This window comes from Aedes aegypti, chromosome 1 (assembly GCF_002204515.2).
Source record: "Aedes aegypti strain LVP_AGWG chromosome 1, AaegL5.0 Primary Assembly, whole genome shotgun sequence".
Classification (NCBI taxonomy): domain Eukaryota; kingdom Metazoa; phylum Arthropoda; class Insecta; order Diptera; family Culicidae; genus Aedes; species Aedes aegypti.
In genome coordinates this window covers 51,852,515-51,872,089 of record NC_035107.1, presented here as the reverse complement: position 1 = coordinate 51,872,089, position 19,575 = coordinate 51,852,515, and the positions used below count along the sequence as shown (strand labels likewise).

Sequence of the window (19,575 nt, the reverse complement as noted above, 5' to 3'; positions counted from 1 at the left end):
TAAAAACACTAAGCTGAGAAGCAGGTTCGGTCCAAGTGGAGATGCAATGCCAAGATGAAGAAGAAAGGTCATATTAGAGAATTGTGTTAAGGCTCAAGAATCCATCATTCAATCATCAGTAATCATCAAACATGAAAACTCAGTTGTTTTGTTCAAATTTGAAGATATCCTCATGATAATCTATCACTGCATTACAGATAGCAAGTGCAATACAATGATATATTTTCATATCCATTGCTTCGTTTTTGAGCAAAAAAACTGGTTTTGAAAATTTGTAAAATGATGATGGTTATTTTCCTCTTAACGCGTTCATTTGGCTCGATTTACATTTTTGTCAAACGGATTGCAAAACAATTGTACAGAAAACGAGAGTTTGAATGTGTGTGAGTGTCGGAATCGTCGATCGATCGTCCGCTGATGATTCGATCTCGCATACTAATACGGCTTAAATGCAATCGAGTGGTTCTAGTGTTTGGTGAAAGATTAACAGGACAAATACTTAAGAAAATATTGATTGCAATACAAGAGGATGAAAAACAGAACGAAACTCAACGATGAATACGAAACGAACAAAAAAACTTAAAAGAAACAAAAAAGAATCGATCCGGAGAGATGGCGGCGGTACGTCTAACACACATATAACTATATGTAATTAGGAGACTACTACTTCTGTACAACACAAATATAGGATAGTTTTTGGAGGGCTAGGGATTAGAACACATTTGCTTGTTTGTTTACTGTTTTGTTTGTTTCCATTTTTGGGCTTATGAATGTATGCTTTTGAAACTATAACTGTAAATGACAACTAATTAAGCCTAACCTCGTACGCACAAGCGTACCGAATACACATACATATACATACACTTTAATCTATATGCTTGGGAGGGGGATTCTCGATCTCGCTTTCTCTCTCTCTCTCTTTAGTTGGAAATTAGCGAATAATAATTTATAGTTACTGCGTGTACGGACGCACTTTGCGACATATATGGGGAAAAATTGGGAGGGGGTCAGTTTCCAAACGAAACCATAACAATTTTGTTTCGAAAATAAAGAGAACTTTTTTTCCATACAATGAAACGAACGGGAACTTTTTTCCGAAATCGAAAGCTTAGTTTGCAAATATCGTCCGAGACCGACGACTAACTCTGGAACTCGAAAGCAGTGATCGCGTGCATGGGGATTTTTTTTGGGATTGCGTTGACGCCAGCCTTCGCTAGCAGTTGCTGGAGTTGAGCAGAACTCGTAGAAAGTTTCGATGTTTGGCGATACCTGTAAGGGACGACAAACGGGGGGTTTTCACATCGATCTGACGATTGGACACGAGTTCGGGGTGGATGGAAAGCGGGATAATAGGTCGAATGCTTTTAAAGCGTTTGATTAAAAGAAGATCTGATAAGTGATAACCTTTAAAAAAGATATGAGACACCTTGACTAAATTTAGAGAGATGCCAAAGGACATGCTAGAGGAAGTTACGAAATCAACTGAACAGATGAAAGGATACTATCTTCAATAGCACGAATGAGCGTGACGAAAAACCTGTTGATAAAGCTATGAAAGAACTCAGAATAGATTGCATTAGCGCGTGGTGCGAGTGTTTCGAGTCTCTTCGGGAACTTCCCTAACACGGACATCAAAGTCAAGTTGGAAGCTACACCTTCGAATCGCAAACCATTCGACCCATCATCCCCTCCTTCCGTCGCGCCTATCGTCCCCGTTCGCCCCGCCCGCCCACAAGCCATCGCGCCAGCTTCGCCGTCTCCTCCTACCGCTGCCCACCGCCCATCCCCAGCGGTCAGTTGAACGTAGCCACGCTCGGTTGCGTCGTGGTCAGCGCCGTCAGCTGCTGATACGGACTGCACTTGGTAGGCGTGGAGCCACTGCTGGACACCGTTGCTGCCGCTGCCGCAGCCGCCGTTAGGTGATGGTGGTGATGATGATGGTTGTTGAGGTGGTGGTGGTTGGTTAGATTCAACTCGCCGAACCGATGATGGCTCTGAAGGGTTTGGGCTTGCGGCAGTGAGTGCTGTTGTTGCTGCTGCTGCTGCTGTTGCAACTGCGCCGTGTGCTGAATAACGTTGTGCTGCTGAATGGGCTGTTGCGTCAGGTCTGTGTGGTGAGAAAGAAGTGACAGCGGGGTGGATTGGGGTTGGAACTGGAACAAGTTCTGGTGCTGGTGATGATGGTGGTGGGGATGTGAATGGTGCTGAAATTGGTTTTGGGTGAGATGATTGTTTTGGAGGAAGGAAACGGGATTGAGGGCGTTGGTGAAGAAGAGTTGGGACTGCTGGGTTTGGGATTGTTGGCTTTGCTGCAGCGATTGCGGAGATCTAGAGAAGGTACTCACAGAGTACCCGTTGAATGCGGGGAATTGCGTTCCGAGGGACCGCGTAGGGCTGACAATCACGCCCGGCGTGTTGTTGACGATGATGCCCGAAGTGCTGCTGGCGCTGCTCGGAGTGGAACCTTGACTATTTGGCGTTAAACTGACCACCGGCGACAATGGCAGTGAGGAGCTAGGCGTGGAAGGAGACGACGAAGCTGATATCTTTGCTGTCGGTGGAATGTCGATTGTACGAGTTTCGTTGCCGAAGATCAGTCGCAGCCGTTTGGTTGGCGCTGGAAATGCAATCGGCGATCGTTTGGGAGGTGTGACTTGGCTGGCAGAAGCTGCCGCAGCAGCAGCAGCCGCCGCCGCAGTAACAGCAGCCGTTACCGGTCCCAGGGCCGACGGTTGCAGTATAACCGACTGGTGCTGAGGCGGATGAACCGGCTGCTGTTGCTGATGATGATGATGGTGCTGCTGCGGCGGAAGATGGTGATGGTGATGATGATGATGGTTATGACGACGGAGTTCACGCTTCACTCGCTTTCGATGCCTTCGGGCTTCCTTCGATTTGTGACGCTTCTTGCGTTTCTGCGATAACCTACTACTGCAGCTACTGCTGTACGTCAACTCGTCGTCCAGCTCATCATCCTCATCATCTTCATCGTCCTCCTCTTCTCCAACCTCGTCTTCCTCTTTGTCGCTCCCTTCAGCGATCCCTTCCACCCGCAAGATTTCGTACTCTGGCTTGTAGGTATTCGTGCTGCAAGTGTCCTCGCTTAAGCTGGTACCTGATTCGATAATTTCGTCGATCACCGGACTCCGTTTCATGCGGAGCGTCAGCTTCAAACGTCTCTCCGGAGTCTTGAGCAATGCTTCCTGGTTCGGTATGTTGCTCAGACAGGATTCCACCAGGCGCTGCTCCAAGGGTACCTTATTCTCCCAACTGGAACTGCTCTCCGATTCGCTGACACTTTTGGATACTTTTCGCTTTCGCGACCCGATCACCGTCTTCGAAGCTAGCGGCTCGGTCCCCACACGATCACTGTTTCCATTACTAACACTAGCGCTACCATTGTTCCTACCACTAGATTTACCACTATTACTTTCACTACTACTACTGCTACTGCTGCTGCCGCTGCTTAGAACGATAACATCTTCATGCCGGTTTCTACTTCTTAACAACTTATCATTAGTATCATCACAATTGGTTACTTTCGACAGGATCACATCGTCCTCATCTTCGGCCTCGTTTGTGCCGTCGTCCAGTACGAGTCGCCGCGGGACACGCCCTAGCGATGCCCGCGCGATTCGCTCCAGTTCGGCCGCTTGCCTTTGCAGGGCCACCAGCTCGTCCGCTTGCATAATCCGGGTCTGCAGTTTCTGCTTCCGCCGGTTGCCCCGGTTGGAGCTATCGCTGAGTCCTCCGCTGGCACCGCTACTTCCACCGCCGTCGCCACCGCTTGTCGATGTGAGATCCGTAGCAGTCTCTGCCCTCTCGGTAGTCGTCGTCGTCGTCGTTTTCGTTGGGGTTTGTGGCTTTTCCGTTTCGTCTGGCAGTGATGAGGTTTTCGCAGTTGCTGTAGCTTCGGTCACGGATACCAGTTGCATGCCGAGCAAACGCTGCTTCCGCCGTGTCACGCGGGGACTGATGTGCTCCGTGATGGAACGCCTTGCTGCGGTGATGGAACGTCTCTTAACCGACGGCGGTCGTTCCACAACTTCCGGTGGTGGTGCTTCGGTGGAACATGGATCCTGTCGTTGTTCCTCCTGTGGCGGATGATGATGCTGCTTCTGCTCCTGCTGGTGGGTGTGGTGATTTCTTAGCGTGTAACCGTTTAGATTATTACTTTCAAGGAGATCATTGAACACATAGACGTTGTTGTCGTTGCTACTGCTGCAGGTGTTGTGGTTGTTCTTTGGCGGTTGAAGGTGTTCCTTGGACGAGAGGGCCGAGATGGTACTGCAGCTGCTCTTGGATGCGAAAGAGTGATTGCTGTTGTGGTCGTCGTCGATTACGATGACGTCTTCGTGCGATACGGAAGGGAGCTTCATCGAGCGAGGCATCATCTTCCGTTCGGCAGCCGTCGGGACCGAAGTCTTGGCCGTTACGAACGAAGACGTCGACGACAGGACACTGGAGATGTCCGTATTGAGGCTGCTGTTGCTGCTGTACCTTCGGCGGCCGTTCTCTCGTAGGGGTCGCGTGCTTCGGGTGGCTTTCAACGGGACGGGAGTGGATGCTTCCTCCGTTGTGGTCGCCTCCGGATGGCTGGCCGTTGTAGCTGCTGCAGCAGGTTGGGACTTCTTCTCTTCGGTTGGGGTTTGAAATCGACGGGAAGAGCGTGTTGCCATTTTCTCCGATGTAACATCCGGCGTATGCTTTGCTTTCGCTTTCTTCTCATCGGAAGGTTCAGCTGGAGTTGTGCTACTGCTCAGATCCGTTTCCTGTGTCGATTGGTCCGGTCGAACGGCTTCGAACGAAGGCTTCTGCTGCGCCAGTAGCATCTCTGCGTCGTACTTGGTCATTCCCTTTTCGCGTAGCTCCTTCATGCTAAGGGCAGCCAACGCAGACGGAGGTTCGCTCTTACCGATGCTGGTTTTACACAGGTCCAGAGCGTTGTTCTTGCTCTTTAACCGGTTCAATCGATTGTCTGTTTCTCTCAACCGGTATCGCACTCCATTAGGACTCTGCTCCTCGCCGTTCTTGTCCTTCGCAAACGCGCCCGTCCCTCGTCTTTCGCATGTTTCACACTCGCAGTACCGATTGTTATCCCCAAAGAAGTCCTCCCCGTAGAAACACGTGATCTCCTCCCCGATTTCGATGTCCCTTAACACCTTGACGCATGCCGTATCTCTCCCCGTCGCCACAAACTTGCAGTTCGCTCGGCAGTCGTGGTTGATGTAGGCGGCCGGTCCCAACCAAAGCTGGGCACAGTTCTTCCTACAGCTGTACATCACCGAGAAGTCGTTCTTGCCCGGCTGCAGCAACGCGTCTTCCTCCTTCTCCGTCAGCTCGGCGATGCATCCCACCAAGCATTCGATCTTCTCGTTCTTCAGCCACTTGCGCGTGGAACAGATCTTGGCGCCCTTCTGACCTTCCAGCGAGTACCGGTAGCACGCCTCTATCACGAATCCCGCGTTGCGATCGAACACCCGAAGGTAGCGGTATATCTAGAAAAAGAACGGAATCATGATTAATAGAAAATGTCGGCCGTCTGACGGCTTCAATCACTACTTACGTGCGCTTCCAGTCGCTTCTGGGCCAGCTTGCTCTTGTTGAGCACCGCTCGCGGGATCCAGTTCCCTTTCATCAGCTGCTGGTAGCAGCGGGCGTAGTTCTGCGACCGGATGAACTCCTCCAGGATGTCCTTGATGGGGTCGGTGTTGACCCGCAGCGGCCGGTACTTGAGGTTCATCTTGTGCGTCTGAAAGCCCAGGATCGGATCCAGCACCAGGCCGGTCGCGAGATCGTCATTGTCCGACAGCTCTTTCGGGGTCATCCCGGTGCCAACGGCACCCACCTGATGAAGCTTCGGCTGCGAACTCCGCGATTGACTCGAAATGGTCGAACTCGAAGTACTGCTGCTTCCATGGCTGGTCGAGGCCACTACCATTTTCGATACGGGAGCTACGCTGACTGAAGTGCTATTCTGGCTGCTTCCGCTACTGCTGCTGCTAAGAATCGTACTTCCAGTACCGTTGACTCTGACCTGGCGCTGCAGCTGCTGTCGCCGTCGCTGCCGTCGTCGTCTGCTGCTGAGAATCGCCGAACGTGTATCCGGGCCAGTGCGCGTCGGTCGAAGCTGCTGGGCTGCCACCTTGGCGCGCAACAGCACTCGGCGTTTCCTCGCGCTGGCGATGGCACTACTCCTCAAGATGGTGGTTCCCCTCCGTCCTCCTCCTCCGCTTCCGCCGCCGAGGCCCCCGCCACTTCCAGCGCCACCGCCACCGACGACGGCACTGACCCTTCTGGTTGATGCTATCGCGAGGGCTGATGGTATTGCCGCCGAGACAGTCGTCCTGAACGCGGCGACTGCTGCCGATGGCCGGCCGGACGGTGCTGCTCCTGCGGTCGCCGCTACTAATGGTGGCAGCTTGGCTGCGGTTGGACCACCTCGCAGGGTGTCTTCCGGTTAGGTGGTGGTTGGTTGATCAGTGTTCTGAAAACAAAGTGGGAAGAAAATTAGCTGACTGGTAAAATGCGCAGGGTAATGACAATGAAGAAAAGGCTGTCGGGTACGATGTGGTTCACTGACACGGACATCACTTTTAGGTAGCAAGAATCAAACGGCAGCGTTGAAGAAATGTTCTCCGACAAAATTCACTTAAATATCTTTAGCCACCCTTAAATTGCCCTAAAGCTTCTTGGGCCCCAATATATTGAATTCTTGTTTTTTTCAGACGAAATTTCAACCGACTTTGGGGCGTTTTTTCCTTTGAGGCGAAACATTCGTGCCATCTACAAGCTAGCGAATGCTTCCCCATCTTGAGTTGATACTATCTTGCCTTCTAGTCTTAAAAATAATCTAATTGACGCATTAGAATGTGCTCGTTTAACGCTACGACTCGGTTCATGGCCGCATCTCTCCATTCTCGGTTCTGACCAACGTTCGCTTATTCGTTGTACTCTTGATCCGCCCACCTAGCTCGGTGCGCTCCACGCCTTCATGTGCCAATCGAATCCGAAGCGAACACCATCTATGCAGGGTTGCTGTCCGGTATTCTTGCAACATGCCCTGCCCATCGTATCCTTTAAATGTTGGCCACCTTCTGGATACTGGGTTCACAATTAAGATGGGCGAGCTCGTGGTTCGTTCTTCACTGCCACACACCGTTCTCCTGCACACGGCCAAAGATTGTCTTAAGCAATCGGCGTTAGAGTTACTGTGCACCTGCTAAACACTTTAGTGCAGGAGCCTCATTGTTTGCAGCTGTACATTGTGAGATCTTTTTCGGTGCACCTCATTTTCTTTGTGATGCGTCTCAGTGCAGTCTCATGCGCTCCGTTACATGTGCTGTTTAAAATTCAGCACAATTATTGGAGCGATGACAAAATTTTCAACGAAGATCGAAATTGTAACACTCGGGTCGCGAGTCTTCGACCATATCATGTAGACCATCTAGGCACCTGCATAATGAGACGAACATAGTTGTAGAGTAGACTGGCCCAGCTCAGTATGGGAGAAAAATAAAGCTGTATGATTCCAAGGGGCACCCCCCAGGATTATTTCTTGGGGTTAGAGGAAGTCTTTCTGAAAAATTCAGCTCATTTGGTCGTTCAATGAGCTGGCGCATTTGAATTGAAGTTAATATGGGATTTTCAGCTCAAACATATGAGCAACAGCACATCATCTATTGTTTGGTTCAGGAAAATTGATGATTGCGTTCAATTGGACCCAGAATGTCAAAAACACTACTTGATATAATAGCGAAGAATATTGTAGAAGATTGTACCACGATCAAAATTAATAAAGTTGGTGTTTTAACCATCTGAAGTATATCATGCAATACTGCTTGTATTTCTTCAACATAGCTTGGAGGTAACCACTAAGCGCATCATAGCCACCTATGACGCTGGGCGAGCTGAGGCACATGTCGCATGCATATAAGTGACTGTACGGGAGTGCTGATCTAAGCCTAACTTTCAACAACTGAAAAAGTAATGAAAATGAGATTAAATCCAGATACAACCTTCTGCAATTATGTTCATTAGGGTATCAACTAGTGTATTTGTCATTCTGGGCTTATTTGAACGCGAACAATTAGTATACGGAACGAAACTGTGACATTGGGTCAATTTTCAATATATTTGAGACGAATATCCCATACAAACTTCATAACGATTGCGCCAGCTGGTGGAGCAACCAATTGAGTTGAAATTTTGAGAGTGTTTTTCTTACCCTAAGGCTCATATCTAGGGGGTGCCCCGTTAAGTTTTACAACTTTTTTGTTTAAGGGCCAGTCTATTGTAGAGGCTCTTCGTAGCGCCGAGCAGCGTATGAGACGAGTCTCCCCGGGTGCAATGACATCGCGCTTTGAGAATTTTTCGTGAGCCTCCGGCTAGCGCAGCTAACTAGGATTCCAATGAGCTGAGAGACGGTTTCGTTGGAGACTTGTCAGTACATTTATGTGTTGCTGAGAATTTGTAGCTCTACTCGGCGTTCGAAAACCCCAAGGGCTTGTTTGTCTTCCTCGAGCAAAGTCCACGAACTATCGGTCTTATAAGTTTCTTGTACATGGAATGTTCGGTGCGATGATGAATCTTTTTTGACCACAGCTTACCAACAGAAGCCCGACTTCTACTGATGATGCACTTCCGTATTTCGTGGCTTACCGTAATTTCGGGTGAAATTGATCATTTTTCACGGTTTTTCTAGTCTGTTTTCTATAATGTTAACAATGCCACACAATTAAATGCAGGAAAACAAGTACGAAGGTGAGCCTCATCGACTCATGTACCGAAATTTTCTAACAAATGTCATTTTTGTGTTAACAAATATCTCTAAAATAAAAAATCAGAGGATCTCATTTCAGGGTGAAATTGATCACTTGTCAATGGCATTATTTTTAGTTTTCAAAACAACTCTACCTGATAAATTTGAGCTCTCTGAATCCGAATATGCTTGTCAAATTCATAACAATGCAATATTTATATAAATAACGAACAGTTAAATTTCAAGAATTACACGGCAAACGCCTAAAGGTATGCAATTTCCTACGGAATTCAGCGATATCTAACAGAAATTCAATTATTTCAACCATATGAGCTAATTGGTACGTGTTTTGGTAATGAAATCTGGTTTAAGCGTATATCTCAAGCATCCTCACAAACTTTTAGATTTATATCATGTTCAGATCCTTGCTTAGAAATATAAGTTCATAGGTGTTTGTCAATACTGCACCGTGCATGATTTCAAAATTTTACATCATTTTAATAGTAATACACATTCTTTAACGCAAAAAACCTTCACAACACACAATTCGAAAATAGTTACGACAAATAACGTTCATTTACTGCAGCTCACATTGATATTTGTGCTCCATTACGAATAAATATAATCGTGTGATACGATGATCAATTTCACCCCTCTGATCAATTACACCCGATTTTACGGTACGTTATTATCAGTCATCAGCAAGGATCCAAAGTAGATGAACCCGTCGACCACCTCGTACGGATCCCCGTCTATCATCATATTGCTGTGAAGCTCGGCACGGCATGTACTTTGTCTTTGACGTATTCACCACCAGTTCTTCTGTCGCTGACTCGCATTCCAGGCGGATGGGCAGGTCTGCTACCTTTTCAAATCTTCGGCCAATTTCAAATCTATCACCCACGAAGCAAACAAATTGACCGGATCTCATAAAAATCGTACCCCGGCTGTTGAACCCGGCTCTGCGCATAACATCTTCTAGCGCTATTTTGAACAATAGGCATCCTGTTGTAGTCGCCGTTGGAATTCAAACGAATTGCAATGAAAATGTCTGAAGATTTTGCACACCTTCTATTGCTGGTTTTAATGGTTTAGTGAGCTTTCCGAGAAAGCTGTTTTTGTTTTCTCCAGAAGAATTATCATCATCGTTTAAAGTGCTTTCTCCTCTAAAGCGAAACATTCATGCCATGAGATGATACATTCTTGCCTTATTCATCCTGATTCTCCAGTTTTTCGGTTTCCATTTTTTTATTCGTGCATAAACAGCACGATAATAGACATTCTGTTTTCTTCACCGTTACAGTGCTGAATATCAGTGTTTCTGTGCCTTCTGCACTAATACAGAATCTATTTTCAATCTATTGTTCGTTTCTATTTTACTCTTGAAATAGCATACTGAGAAGGTAGGAGATAGATTTGCTTGTTCAATTCAATTTAATTCATGCCTATATAGCCACAGTCCATTGTTGTGTGTTGGTTTATTTTACCATATTTCCGTGTCGTGTGCGACTTGTTGCCTACAAAGAGGATCCGTGTCCGTATGTCTCAGTCACCATCCGATACTGACGTAGAATGGATATGGAGTTTGCCAGGCAATTCATCAGGAATAGGATTCCAATCCTGGAAAGTATGGCTTCGAAATCTTCGTTTCAGTAGGGATTAATCCATGTTTTAGAGGGTGCTCGTCGTGGTTCAAGATGATGATAAGATGTCTAATTGAACCATTAATTCCACTCCACGAATCCAATGACAATGTGCTTTCCGTTATTTATGACTGCTTATACACTGCATATTTGATTCAGCATGCCTTTTGGAAGCTTCAATTAGCTCTTCCTCGTTGCATCAAGTTGCTTTGTGCGTGATGAGTTTCTGCGTAATGGATTCGATATCGAATGTTGTTTACAATGGAAAGTCTTTGCTGCAGTCCACCACGGTAAGCTGTTATGTCGATAACGTGGAAGATGTTCCACTAAAATCTCCGTTCGCAGATGATTGGCGCTGAACTTTTCCACTGACTAATCAATCTCAACCTTGAGAGATTAATCGAGATCTGCTGCTGTTTTCTATAACGATCGCTTTATCCATTCAGTCATTTCATATTCATTTCGTTTTTGATCGACTATTTTTCAATCTCTAGGATTTCGTAATTTCTTAATTGGCTCAAATCTCAATTTTCATGGCTACCTCGATGGTCAACCGCAATAGAACTGATTTATTATTCGATGTCTTCCAATCTAGGTGGTCGCTTCAATATCCACATAACTAAGTTAACAGTATATGTAGTTGTCGATATACCTATTTGGAGTCGCAGCTGATTCCAAACCAATTCCACTCAATTGTGTCAACGTTCATAAATGAATTCAATCCAAGATCTGATTTCAATCTAATGCCAATAAATTGAGCCACATGCAGTTATTCACTGTGTGTTCAAAACGTTGATTTCAATCGAATTCTTCTGCTCGACAATTCCCGAACGTCCTTTAAAATCTCCGTTCCGACTCCTCCTAAATCATTTATAGACAGTTGCTTTACTTCTTCAATAAAAGCTCCTTCCATCTCTTTGTTCATTTCAAAATCCTCCAACTCAACTTGTAACTCCGTCACAACATCCATAAAATCGCACCTTCACTGTTTCTACACCGATTGTATCTCTGTGGAAAGTTCTTTATTCCATCCGTCTGCTCGTTCGCATACGTCCACCACGCAAACAGCCATTCATCCGACGCGAACGTATTTGTGCAATGTCTGCCTTTCATTTCATCATCACCACGATCAACACCACCACCAATCGTTGACGTGAGAATTTGTTCTCTTGGTATTTATGCAATCCGATCGCCATTGTCTTGGCTTTGCTTGTTTATTACATCCCATCCGATGGTGTGCGCGAACTTCCGAACTTTTCTGTATCTGTATTTAAATAGTCCCACCATCATCATCACGGTGAACATTCTAAACTGAACATTCTTGGTTTCATGTTACACAGTCCTCCTGTTGGTGACGCGACTCGATCTCAGTTCAATTCACTTGACGTTGCTTGCCTGTCTTCCCCTTTTTGTATTGGTGTCCGTCGAACTCAGGTGCCTCTGCTGCGGTTGCCAGAGCCATTATGCCAATATCCAAAACAGATTTACCGAGGCAGCGTTTTTCTTGATGGTCTGAAATTGAAAGCCTCCAATTAGTTTCTTATGTCCGCCACTAGATATCCAACCAAAGACAATCAAGACAACGAGTGCTTAATGGCCCAAGTTACCACCACTGCCAATTTGGCATCGCTGCAGTGGTGCAGTGGTAGTCGTTCGATGATCCGCAAATCAGCAAACAATATTATTGGAAAACAACGAAATTACGTCGGGTAAGAAGACTCGGGCTCGGTTGGGTTGGCCTGGCTGGCTAGCAAGCTTTTAGGAAACCCAGGCGGCGGCGGTCGTGGAAACGAAAAAGAAGAATCTGAAAAAATAGACGTCCATATGCATATGACGAATACGACGACGGCGACGACGACGACGACTGGGACTGGTGAGGAAATTATCATTCGCGATTACGCGAAAAAATTGAAGTTGCTTCATATATCGCCGTCGTCGTTGCTCGTGCGTCGGGCCAAGAGGGCGATGAACAGCAGCAAGCGAAAAAATGCTATTCATATGGTAATAGGAGCACTGCTGCCGGATGGACTGCTGTTATTCGTAACGGGGTGAAAAATTCGTCAAGAATTCCGGACGGATTTCCCTCACACAGCTCACTATTGTGGCACGCGTTTTCTCACCCTCTTCTTCGCCAGTCGAATGTGGCCTCCCTTTCTGAAGGTGCTTCGATTTCGATTTTTTCCTTTTTTCCTCACTCAATCGACCGTTTTCGCATTCGTTCACTTCACTACCGATTTCATTCCGTTGCATGTTCTATCACTTCTTTATTCGTTAGTTGCTTCATTTTCACGTTTTGTACAATCACTACTGGGAATCGGATCGCAAATTCGCCGATGTCACCTTGCTATGGGAAATTTTTCCACCGCACATCGTTATTCAATGAGGGCGACTACACTTTCTTCTTCGTCCCGGATCGTCCATTTTCCAACTCAAAATTCACCCCGAGAAATGACGCTGCTGCTGCTGCTACTGTTGTCTGCTCCTCATCGCACTTTTTTTCTTCCTCCACATTGACACTTATCTGTACTCCTCGACTTCTCATTCACGATATGCCTCTTCACATATAAATTCGCCCTCTGACGGTTCGCTTCGTTCCTTCATTAATGCCGTCTCGCTCACCTCTCGGGAGTCGTTCCCCGACGATGATTCCTCCTCGCTGATGGCCGACAACGACGGACTGGTTAACACTGCGTAAACATACGCAAATTGCACATTCTGACTCCGGCGGCGCGGTTGTATTCAAGATCAAGCAGCGAGATGAGTCTTCTTCGTTCCCGTCTTCGCCGCACTTTTTCCTCCTTCTTCGTTTTCGGTGTGTCTGCTCCAATGGTTCCAGGGACTCTCCCTGCAAGTTCTAGAACGCTGCGGCAAGACCCGAAGAACGGACGGGCTAGCAGACAGAACACTGCTGGCTGGATGACTGACGACTGCTGGCTCTTGGATGGCCGTCGGAGCGCTCGCTCGCACACGATAAAGGGTAAAAATCGGGAGAGCCAAGCGAAATGAATCGGAATGAACCAAACAGGCGCTCTCGGGTGCACACACACTAACATACAGGGACGCAGTCACGAACACTCGAACGACATCACTGATGCACTGGGGTAAAAAGGTTGATTGAATTTTCCATCACTGTTGAACAGATTTGCAGAAACAGAATTCAGAGCTTCACTTTATTCTTCAAAAATCCAATGCGGAAACGCTTCTCTATTGGCAGCATGCGGAAAACTTAAGCAAATTAACTTCGGCTTGCATATAAAGCCCACTGCACTTCACTTTTACATGTACCATCTGAACCTAAAACAAGATTTCATAAAAACGGTTTAGTCATAGAGTGCTCGTGATTCATTTTCTAACACTAACTGCCGGATCAAAGGCAAACACAATCTTCCATTCTTGTCCAGCATTCTCACAACATGTCTCCTTCCAAATGTTCCACTTTAATGGTGCTCTAGGTTTACGAGCTCTGAATTCATCCTTAGTCGTAACATACCGTTCTTCTGCTCACCGCCAAAGGTCGTCCCATGAATCTGATGTTTCAAAACTTCAAGTTCTGGCAGGTCCAACTCGAGTGCAGTCTGCGTTTCATGCCTGAAGAGGACTACCGGCCTTATGAGCGTTTTGTACATGGAGCATTTGGTGCGAGGACCCATCTTTTTCGACCGTAGGCTCTTCTGGAGCTTGGGCCAGACTTCACATCTTGAAAAATCCAACCAGTATATTTTCCCACAGATTTCTTAGCATTTTATCCAAAATTGTCGTTCTAAATATCTTCATAACTTTAACCAAGATGTTTTCAAGGGATATCTGTAGAAATTACTCCAGATTTTCTTCTTAAAATTTCTTACGGAATTTCTTCAAACATTATTCAAGGAGTTCTGAATAGTTTTGTAGATAAATTCTCCTTCAAAACCGAAACGAAACAAACCTCAATTGCATAACATAGAGAACGAATTTCCTGGAGTGAATTCTGTTGAAGTTTCTCTGACAATTTCTTGAAAAATAAAAAACGCTGGAGAAGAATTTCTGAATCTTTCTTTGAGGACTTTTCTCAGGAGGTTGCGCTGGAGCTTCTATAATTTTGAACAGGATTCACTGCAGGAATAGGAAATAAGTTTTAGAGACTATTTTGGTTAGATAAAAATATTGGAAGGACATCTATTGTTTTCGATTGACTCATCGAACTTGACATCTCTGCCGATGCTTCCGGATGCCACGCCATGGCCTTGCATCCCAAGAACAGCGGTTCAGGAGGTATGTCGCAATCAAAACCGCCTAGGACCACAGGTTCGTTGGATCTTTTGAATCAATGAGCATTGATCTAACCTTTCCCACCAACGTTTGGTTGAACCGTTCAGCTACTCTATTTTGTTGAGGGGAACAAGCTACTGTGGGTTGTCTCGCTTCTTTAAGTAGCTCTTGTGATCGTTCGAAAAGAATTCTGGGAGAAGCCTTTCCTAGCTTCTGAGAGAAATTTTTCCAAGCTTTTTGGAGAAGCCTTTCCAAGCCTTTTGGAGAAGCCTTTCCAAGCTTCCTGGAGAAGCCTTTGCAAGCTTCTTGGTGCAGCCTTTCCAAGCATCTGGGGAAAGCCTTGCCAATCTTCTGGGAGAAGCTTTTCCTAGCTTCTGAGAGAAATTTTTCCAAGCTTTTTGGAGAAGCCTTTCCAAGCTTCCTGAAGACGCCTTTCCAAGCTTCCTGCAGAAGCCTTCTCAAGATTCTGGGATAAGCCTTTCCAAGCCTTTTGGAGAAGCCTTTCCAAATTTCCTAGGGAAGCCTTTCCAAGCTTCTGGGAGAAGCCTTTCCTTGCTTTTAAGAGAAACCTTTCAAAGTCTTTTGGAGAAGCCTTTGCAAGCTTCTTGGTGAAGCCTTTCCAAGCAGCTGGGGAAATTCCAAGCTTTCTGAGAGGCTTTTTTAAGCTTCCTGGAGAAGCCTTTCCAAGTTTCCTGGAGGAGCCTTTCCAAGCTTCTGGGAGAAGCCTTTCAAAGCTTCTGGGAGAAGCCTTTCCTTGCTTCTGAGAGAAGCCTTTCAAAGCCTTTTGGAGAAGCCTTTCCAAGCTTCTCGGGGAAGCCTTGCCAAGCTTCTGGGAGAAGCCTTTCCTAGCTTCTGAGAGAAATTTTTCCAAGCCTTTTGGAGAAGCCTTTCCAAGCTTCCTGGAGAAGTCTTTCCAAGCTTCTGGGAGAAGCCTTTCCTTGCTTCGAAGAGAAACCTTTCAAAGTCTTTTGGAGAAGCCTTTGCAAGCTTCTTGGTGAAGCCTTTGCAAGGTTCTTGGTGAAGCCTTTCCAAGCAGCTGGGGAAAGCTTTTCCAAGCTTTCTGAGAGGCTTTTTTAAGCTTCCTGGAGAAGCCTTTCCAAGTTTCCTGGAGGAGCCTTTCCAAGCTTCTGGGAGAAGCCTTTCAAAGCTTCTGAGAGAAGCCTTTCCTTGCTTCTGAGAGAAGCCTTTCAAAGCCTTTTGGAGAAGCCTTTTCAAGCTTCTGGGAGAAGCCTTGCCAAGCTTCTGGGAGAAGCCTTACCTTGCTTCTGAGAGAAGCCTTTCCAAGCCTTTTGGAAAAGCCTTTCCAAGCTACCTGGACAAGCCTTTCCAAGCTTCCTGGAAAATCCTTTCCAAGCTTCCTGGAAAAGCCTTTCCAAGCTTCCTGGAGAAGCCTCTTCAAACTTCTGACAGAAGCATGTCCACGGTAAACTTACGTATTCTTGTTTGTCATTAAGCTATAGCCATCGGCTCATACTGCTTGAAACATCGGTATATCTCCGACTTGCGCTCGATTGGATAGATTACGAAATGCGTCCAGTCATCTATGAACGATACGAAGTGCCGCGATTTCCTCCCAGGCCGATGGATCAAGCTCTCCAGTTTTCTTGAACTATACACAATCTTGACTTCCACGACCAGTAAATAGAACGTTTATCCAAGCCTGCGAGAGCTTCTTAACCTAAAGCATGCTTTCTCGAAGATCCGGCAGTAGCACAACATTCTTTATCTGAAATTTAATTCCTTCGTTGGACATGCCTTTTTTTCTCCTAAAAACGTCCCGTTTAGTGTCACATCATTCTTGGCTGTATAGATTGCGAAAGAATCCTTCAATTTCCGCATGAACCACATATGTTTCTTCTGTTCACCGTTTGCCATGAACGCAACTGCCTTACTGCCGAACTTCTTCAGGTTCACAGTAAGCTTCTTCTTTGTTCTTCTTTTTGCCACCTACGAACGCTGCCGCATTGTATACACTCGAGCCATCCAGACGGTCTTCACGCTTGCTTTTTTCAGCCTGTAGCCTAGCTGTCCCTAGCGTTAGGCTCTTCTACGCCAGATTCTCGAGTTCTGTCACCAGTCATGACTATCGGGCAAGGTTAAGAATGATTGGCATACTAAGGGCCCTATTTTATAAGTCGAGTCGATCAAAAACGACTCGACTGGAGTCACTGTCAACCACAAATTCCGCTCGACTTGGCTCGGTCACTCGAGTTTATCGACAGTTGTCACTCTATGTGTCTGGATTACAATGCGAGTCGACGGGTGACATCTGAAATATGCATGCTTACTTTGATCGACAATGACTATAGTGGTTATCACGCCCAATCAAAGACAAATTAAAGACCCCCATGTCCCTTGCAGTTGCTCAAAATTTTATGGCTCATAAGGTAATCTAGAATGCCGTTCAAAGTGTACTGCGATCTGTCAAACTTGGGTACCTTTTGCACTACCGAGGGACCAAATGCAGTACTAGAAGTGGTACCCAATCTGAGCCCGAGTGTGACGGACCTGGCCCAATGGTATGGGCGCCCTAGTGTAGATGTAGTTGTGAACCTTAGAGGAAAACAATATGCACTCAGTCTAGAAAAACACCCTGAAACCGGGTGTAAATTTTTCAAATTGGGTAATATTTCCATATGCATTTTGATGAGTCTGGAAAGTGTGTGCAAGTTTCTTTGAGGAAAACAAAAACAAACTGTGTATGACGAGCGTATGTTATTCTACGTGTGTTCAAATGTCACTAAGCTCTATTGACGAGTCACGTGAATTCGCTCGAATTACAAAATAGACCCCTAAATGGGCCCATTCATAAATTTCATAACGCAAAAGAAAGGGCCTTCATTAGCCGAGAGTCCACGACTACCAAAGCAAAGCCACCCTGAAGCTGTCTGGGTTCGATTTTCGGTCGGTCCAGCATCTTTTCCTAATGTAAATTTGCTTGACTTCCCTGGGCATAGAGTATAATCGTACCTGCCACACGATATACAAATGCGAAAATGGCAACTTTAGCAGAGTCTCAGTTAATAACTGTGAAAGTGCTCATTGGACCCTAAGCTGAGAAGCAGGCTCTGTCCCAGTGAGGACGTTAATGCCAAGAAAAATATCATACTAGATACGATTCAATTTTCTTTGGAAAAATCTTCATTGAAGGCTTCCTTGTTAGTTTTTAAACTTGTTTTTCCCTGATATCACCAAAGGCTAATTCATCAGGTTGGCATGTCACTAATGGATCATTAAAATAACCAAAACGGTCGCTATCGAGAGCATAGATAGCGCTACCGTAGCCTTGTGTGTTTGACAGAACAGCAATGCTGTCACAATGTTAAATCCCATATACAGTAGCGCGTTTGTTTTGAGCACTGACAAAAACGTAACTTCAATGATCCATTATCTACAAAAACCAAAATTATTGGACATGTTGCACAATCTTATCTTCACGATTTACTCCAGTGCACATCGCTCAAATCGAAACCCATCCTCTCACGCACACAACCAGAGCGTTGTGTCATCGGCGTCTCCTTCTTCCCACTTTCTTCTCTCAAGAGAGAGAGTCTGCTGTTACCACACCCCGCGCGCTTTCTTCGCTTCCATGCTTCTTTGCTCAGCATTCTACTACCTCCCCAACAAGCAAAAGTTCATCAGTGTTCTCTCCCACGCCTCTTTTGCTCTTTCTCTCGCGGATTCGCCCCCTGCTCACCCCCTCAAAAAGAAACACAGAAAACACCCTTCCTTGTTCCGCTCCTTACTCCTTATCCACAAAGTGGTTCTTCTCGCACAAAAACCCGAACCCATTCACAATCCTGGACTAACATTTGAAAACGTCGTATGTCGCAAATGTAAACAAAGTGCGATTTCTCAGAAAAAGGTGGATTTCACCAAGGGCTATTCAATGATCTCATCCTTGGGGTCGATGGACGAAAATTTGCCATGAAAAATCAACTTTTTAAAACGCACTGTGCATGAGATGCCAAGGGAACTCAAACTATGACATCGATTTTCTCCCTTCATGAGTTTTGTTACATAGCGCATTTTCAAATGTTGGTCCAGAATCGAAGTGAAAAAACATGGCCGCCACGAAGACTTCGGTCGCCTTCGTCCACTGCTTCTATCGGTCTGCCACGGGAACGAATCAAAACCCCAATAATGTTGCGTGTCTGACTAATCAAGAACCCCACAGCCTTCTCCAGAACCACATTCAACAAATATTACCACTTTTTCGTTCCACGACGGATGATTCTTCTTCAGCACACAAGTTGTAAAATCACAAATTTTCCTCGCTTGATTTTTTTCCCCCTTTTCCGAACCGTGGAGAAAGAAGAAACTCTCGGCACAGCTAGAAGGAGCGCTTCTCGCCTTCCACTGCAATTGTGGAGTCCATCTTGGCGTAGCCGTCTTCGATGATGCTTCCTTGGGATCGTCGCCCTGCAAAATGCTCCATGGCTTGCTTGCACGATTCACAATCTCATCCGCGAAAGAACCGACATTGGCCGCATAAAATTCGCCGTTTTGTAATTACGTCGTCGTCCCGTGAAACTTTTTCCCGTGTCTGGTCGCGAATCGTGCTTCTCTACTATTACTGAAACTGCTCCTCCCGGAAATATTACGCGCACATCTATAAATCCGCGAACTTCGCCTACTCCAACTACTCTACACGCAAAAAAGCGGAGCCGTCTCCGCACAACACAATTTTCACTCGAATGGCTCGAAGGATTTTCCGAATAAACCACTTCCAAACGCACCTTGCTTCAGTTCGATTTTTTTTTCCTGATGCGATGCTCTTCACTTTTCACTGCCCGTCGTCGTCGTCGACCAAGTAGGCTTTGCTTGCTTGCTTGCAACGCACACTCTTTTCCCGTTCGAATCGTTCGTTCGTCTGATGTTTGGCTGGCTGGCAGTCACACCGACTCAAGTCTCAAGACTGAT

The 19,575-nt window shown here is 46.1% G+C and overlaps 1 protein-coding gene across 3 annotated transcripts; it reads right to left on the bottom strand.

Moving 5' to 3' along the window:
- Positions 1-726: 726 nt before the first annotated feature.
- On the bottom strand, positions 727-19,575 carry LOC110677788 (histone-lysine N-methyltransferase Suv4-20-like). 3 transcript variants are annotated; one of them, XM_021849309.1, is made up of 3 exons: positions 18,862-19,575; positions 5,567-6,487; positions 727-5,498 (listed from the first exon to the last, which is right to left on the bottom strand). In XM_021849309.1, exons 2-3 carry the CDS (start codon positions 5,939-5,941, stop codon positions 1,794-1,796), a joined length of 4,080 nt encoding a protein of 1,359 aa, XP_021705001.1. In that variant the 5' UTR covers positions 5,942-6,487; positions 18,862-19,575; the 3' UTR covers positions 727-1,793. The 3 variants fall into 3 exon arrangements, with proteins under 3 accessions (XP_021705001.1, XP_021705059.1, XP_021705114.1); XM_021849367.1 differs by lacking the exon at positions 18,862-19,575 and adding an exon at positions 13,024-13,338; XM_021849422.1 differs by lacking the exon at positions 18,862-19,575 and adding an exon at positions 12,525-13,001.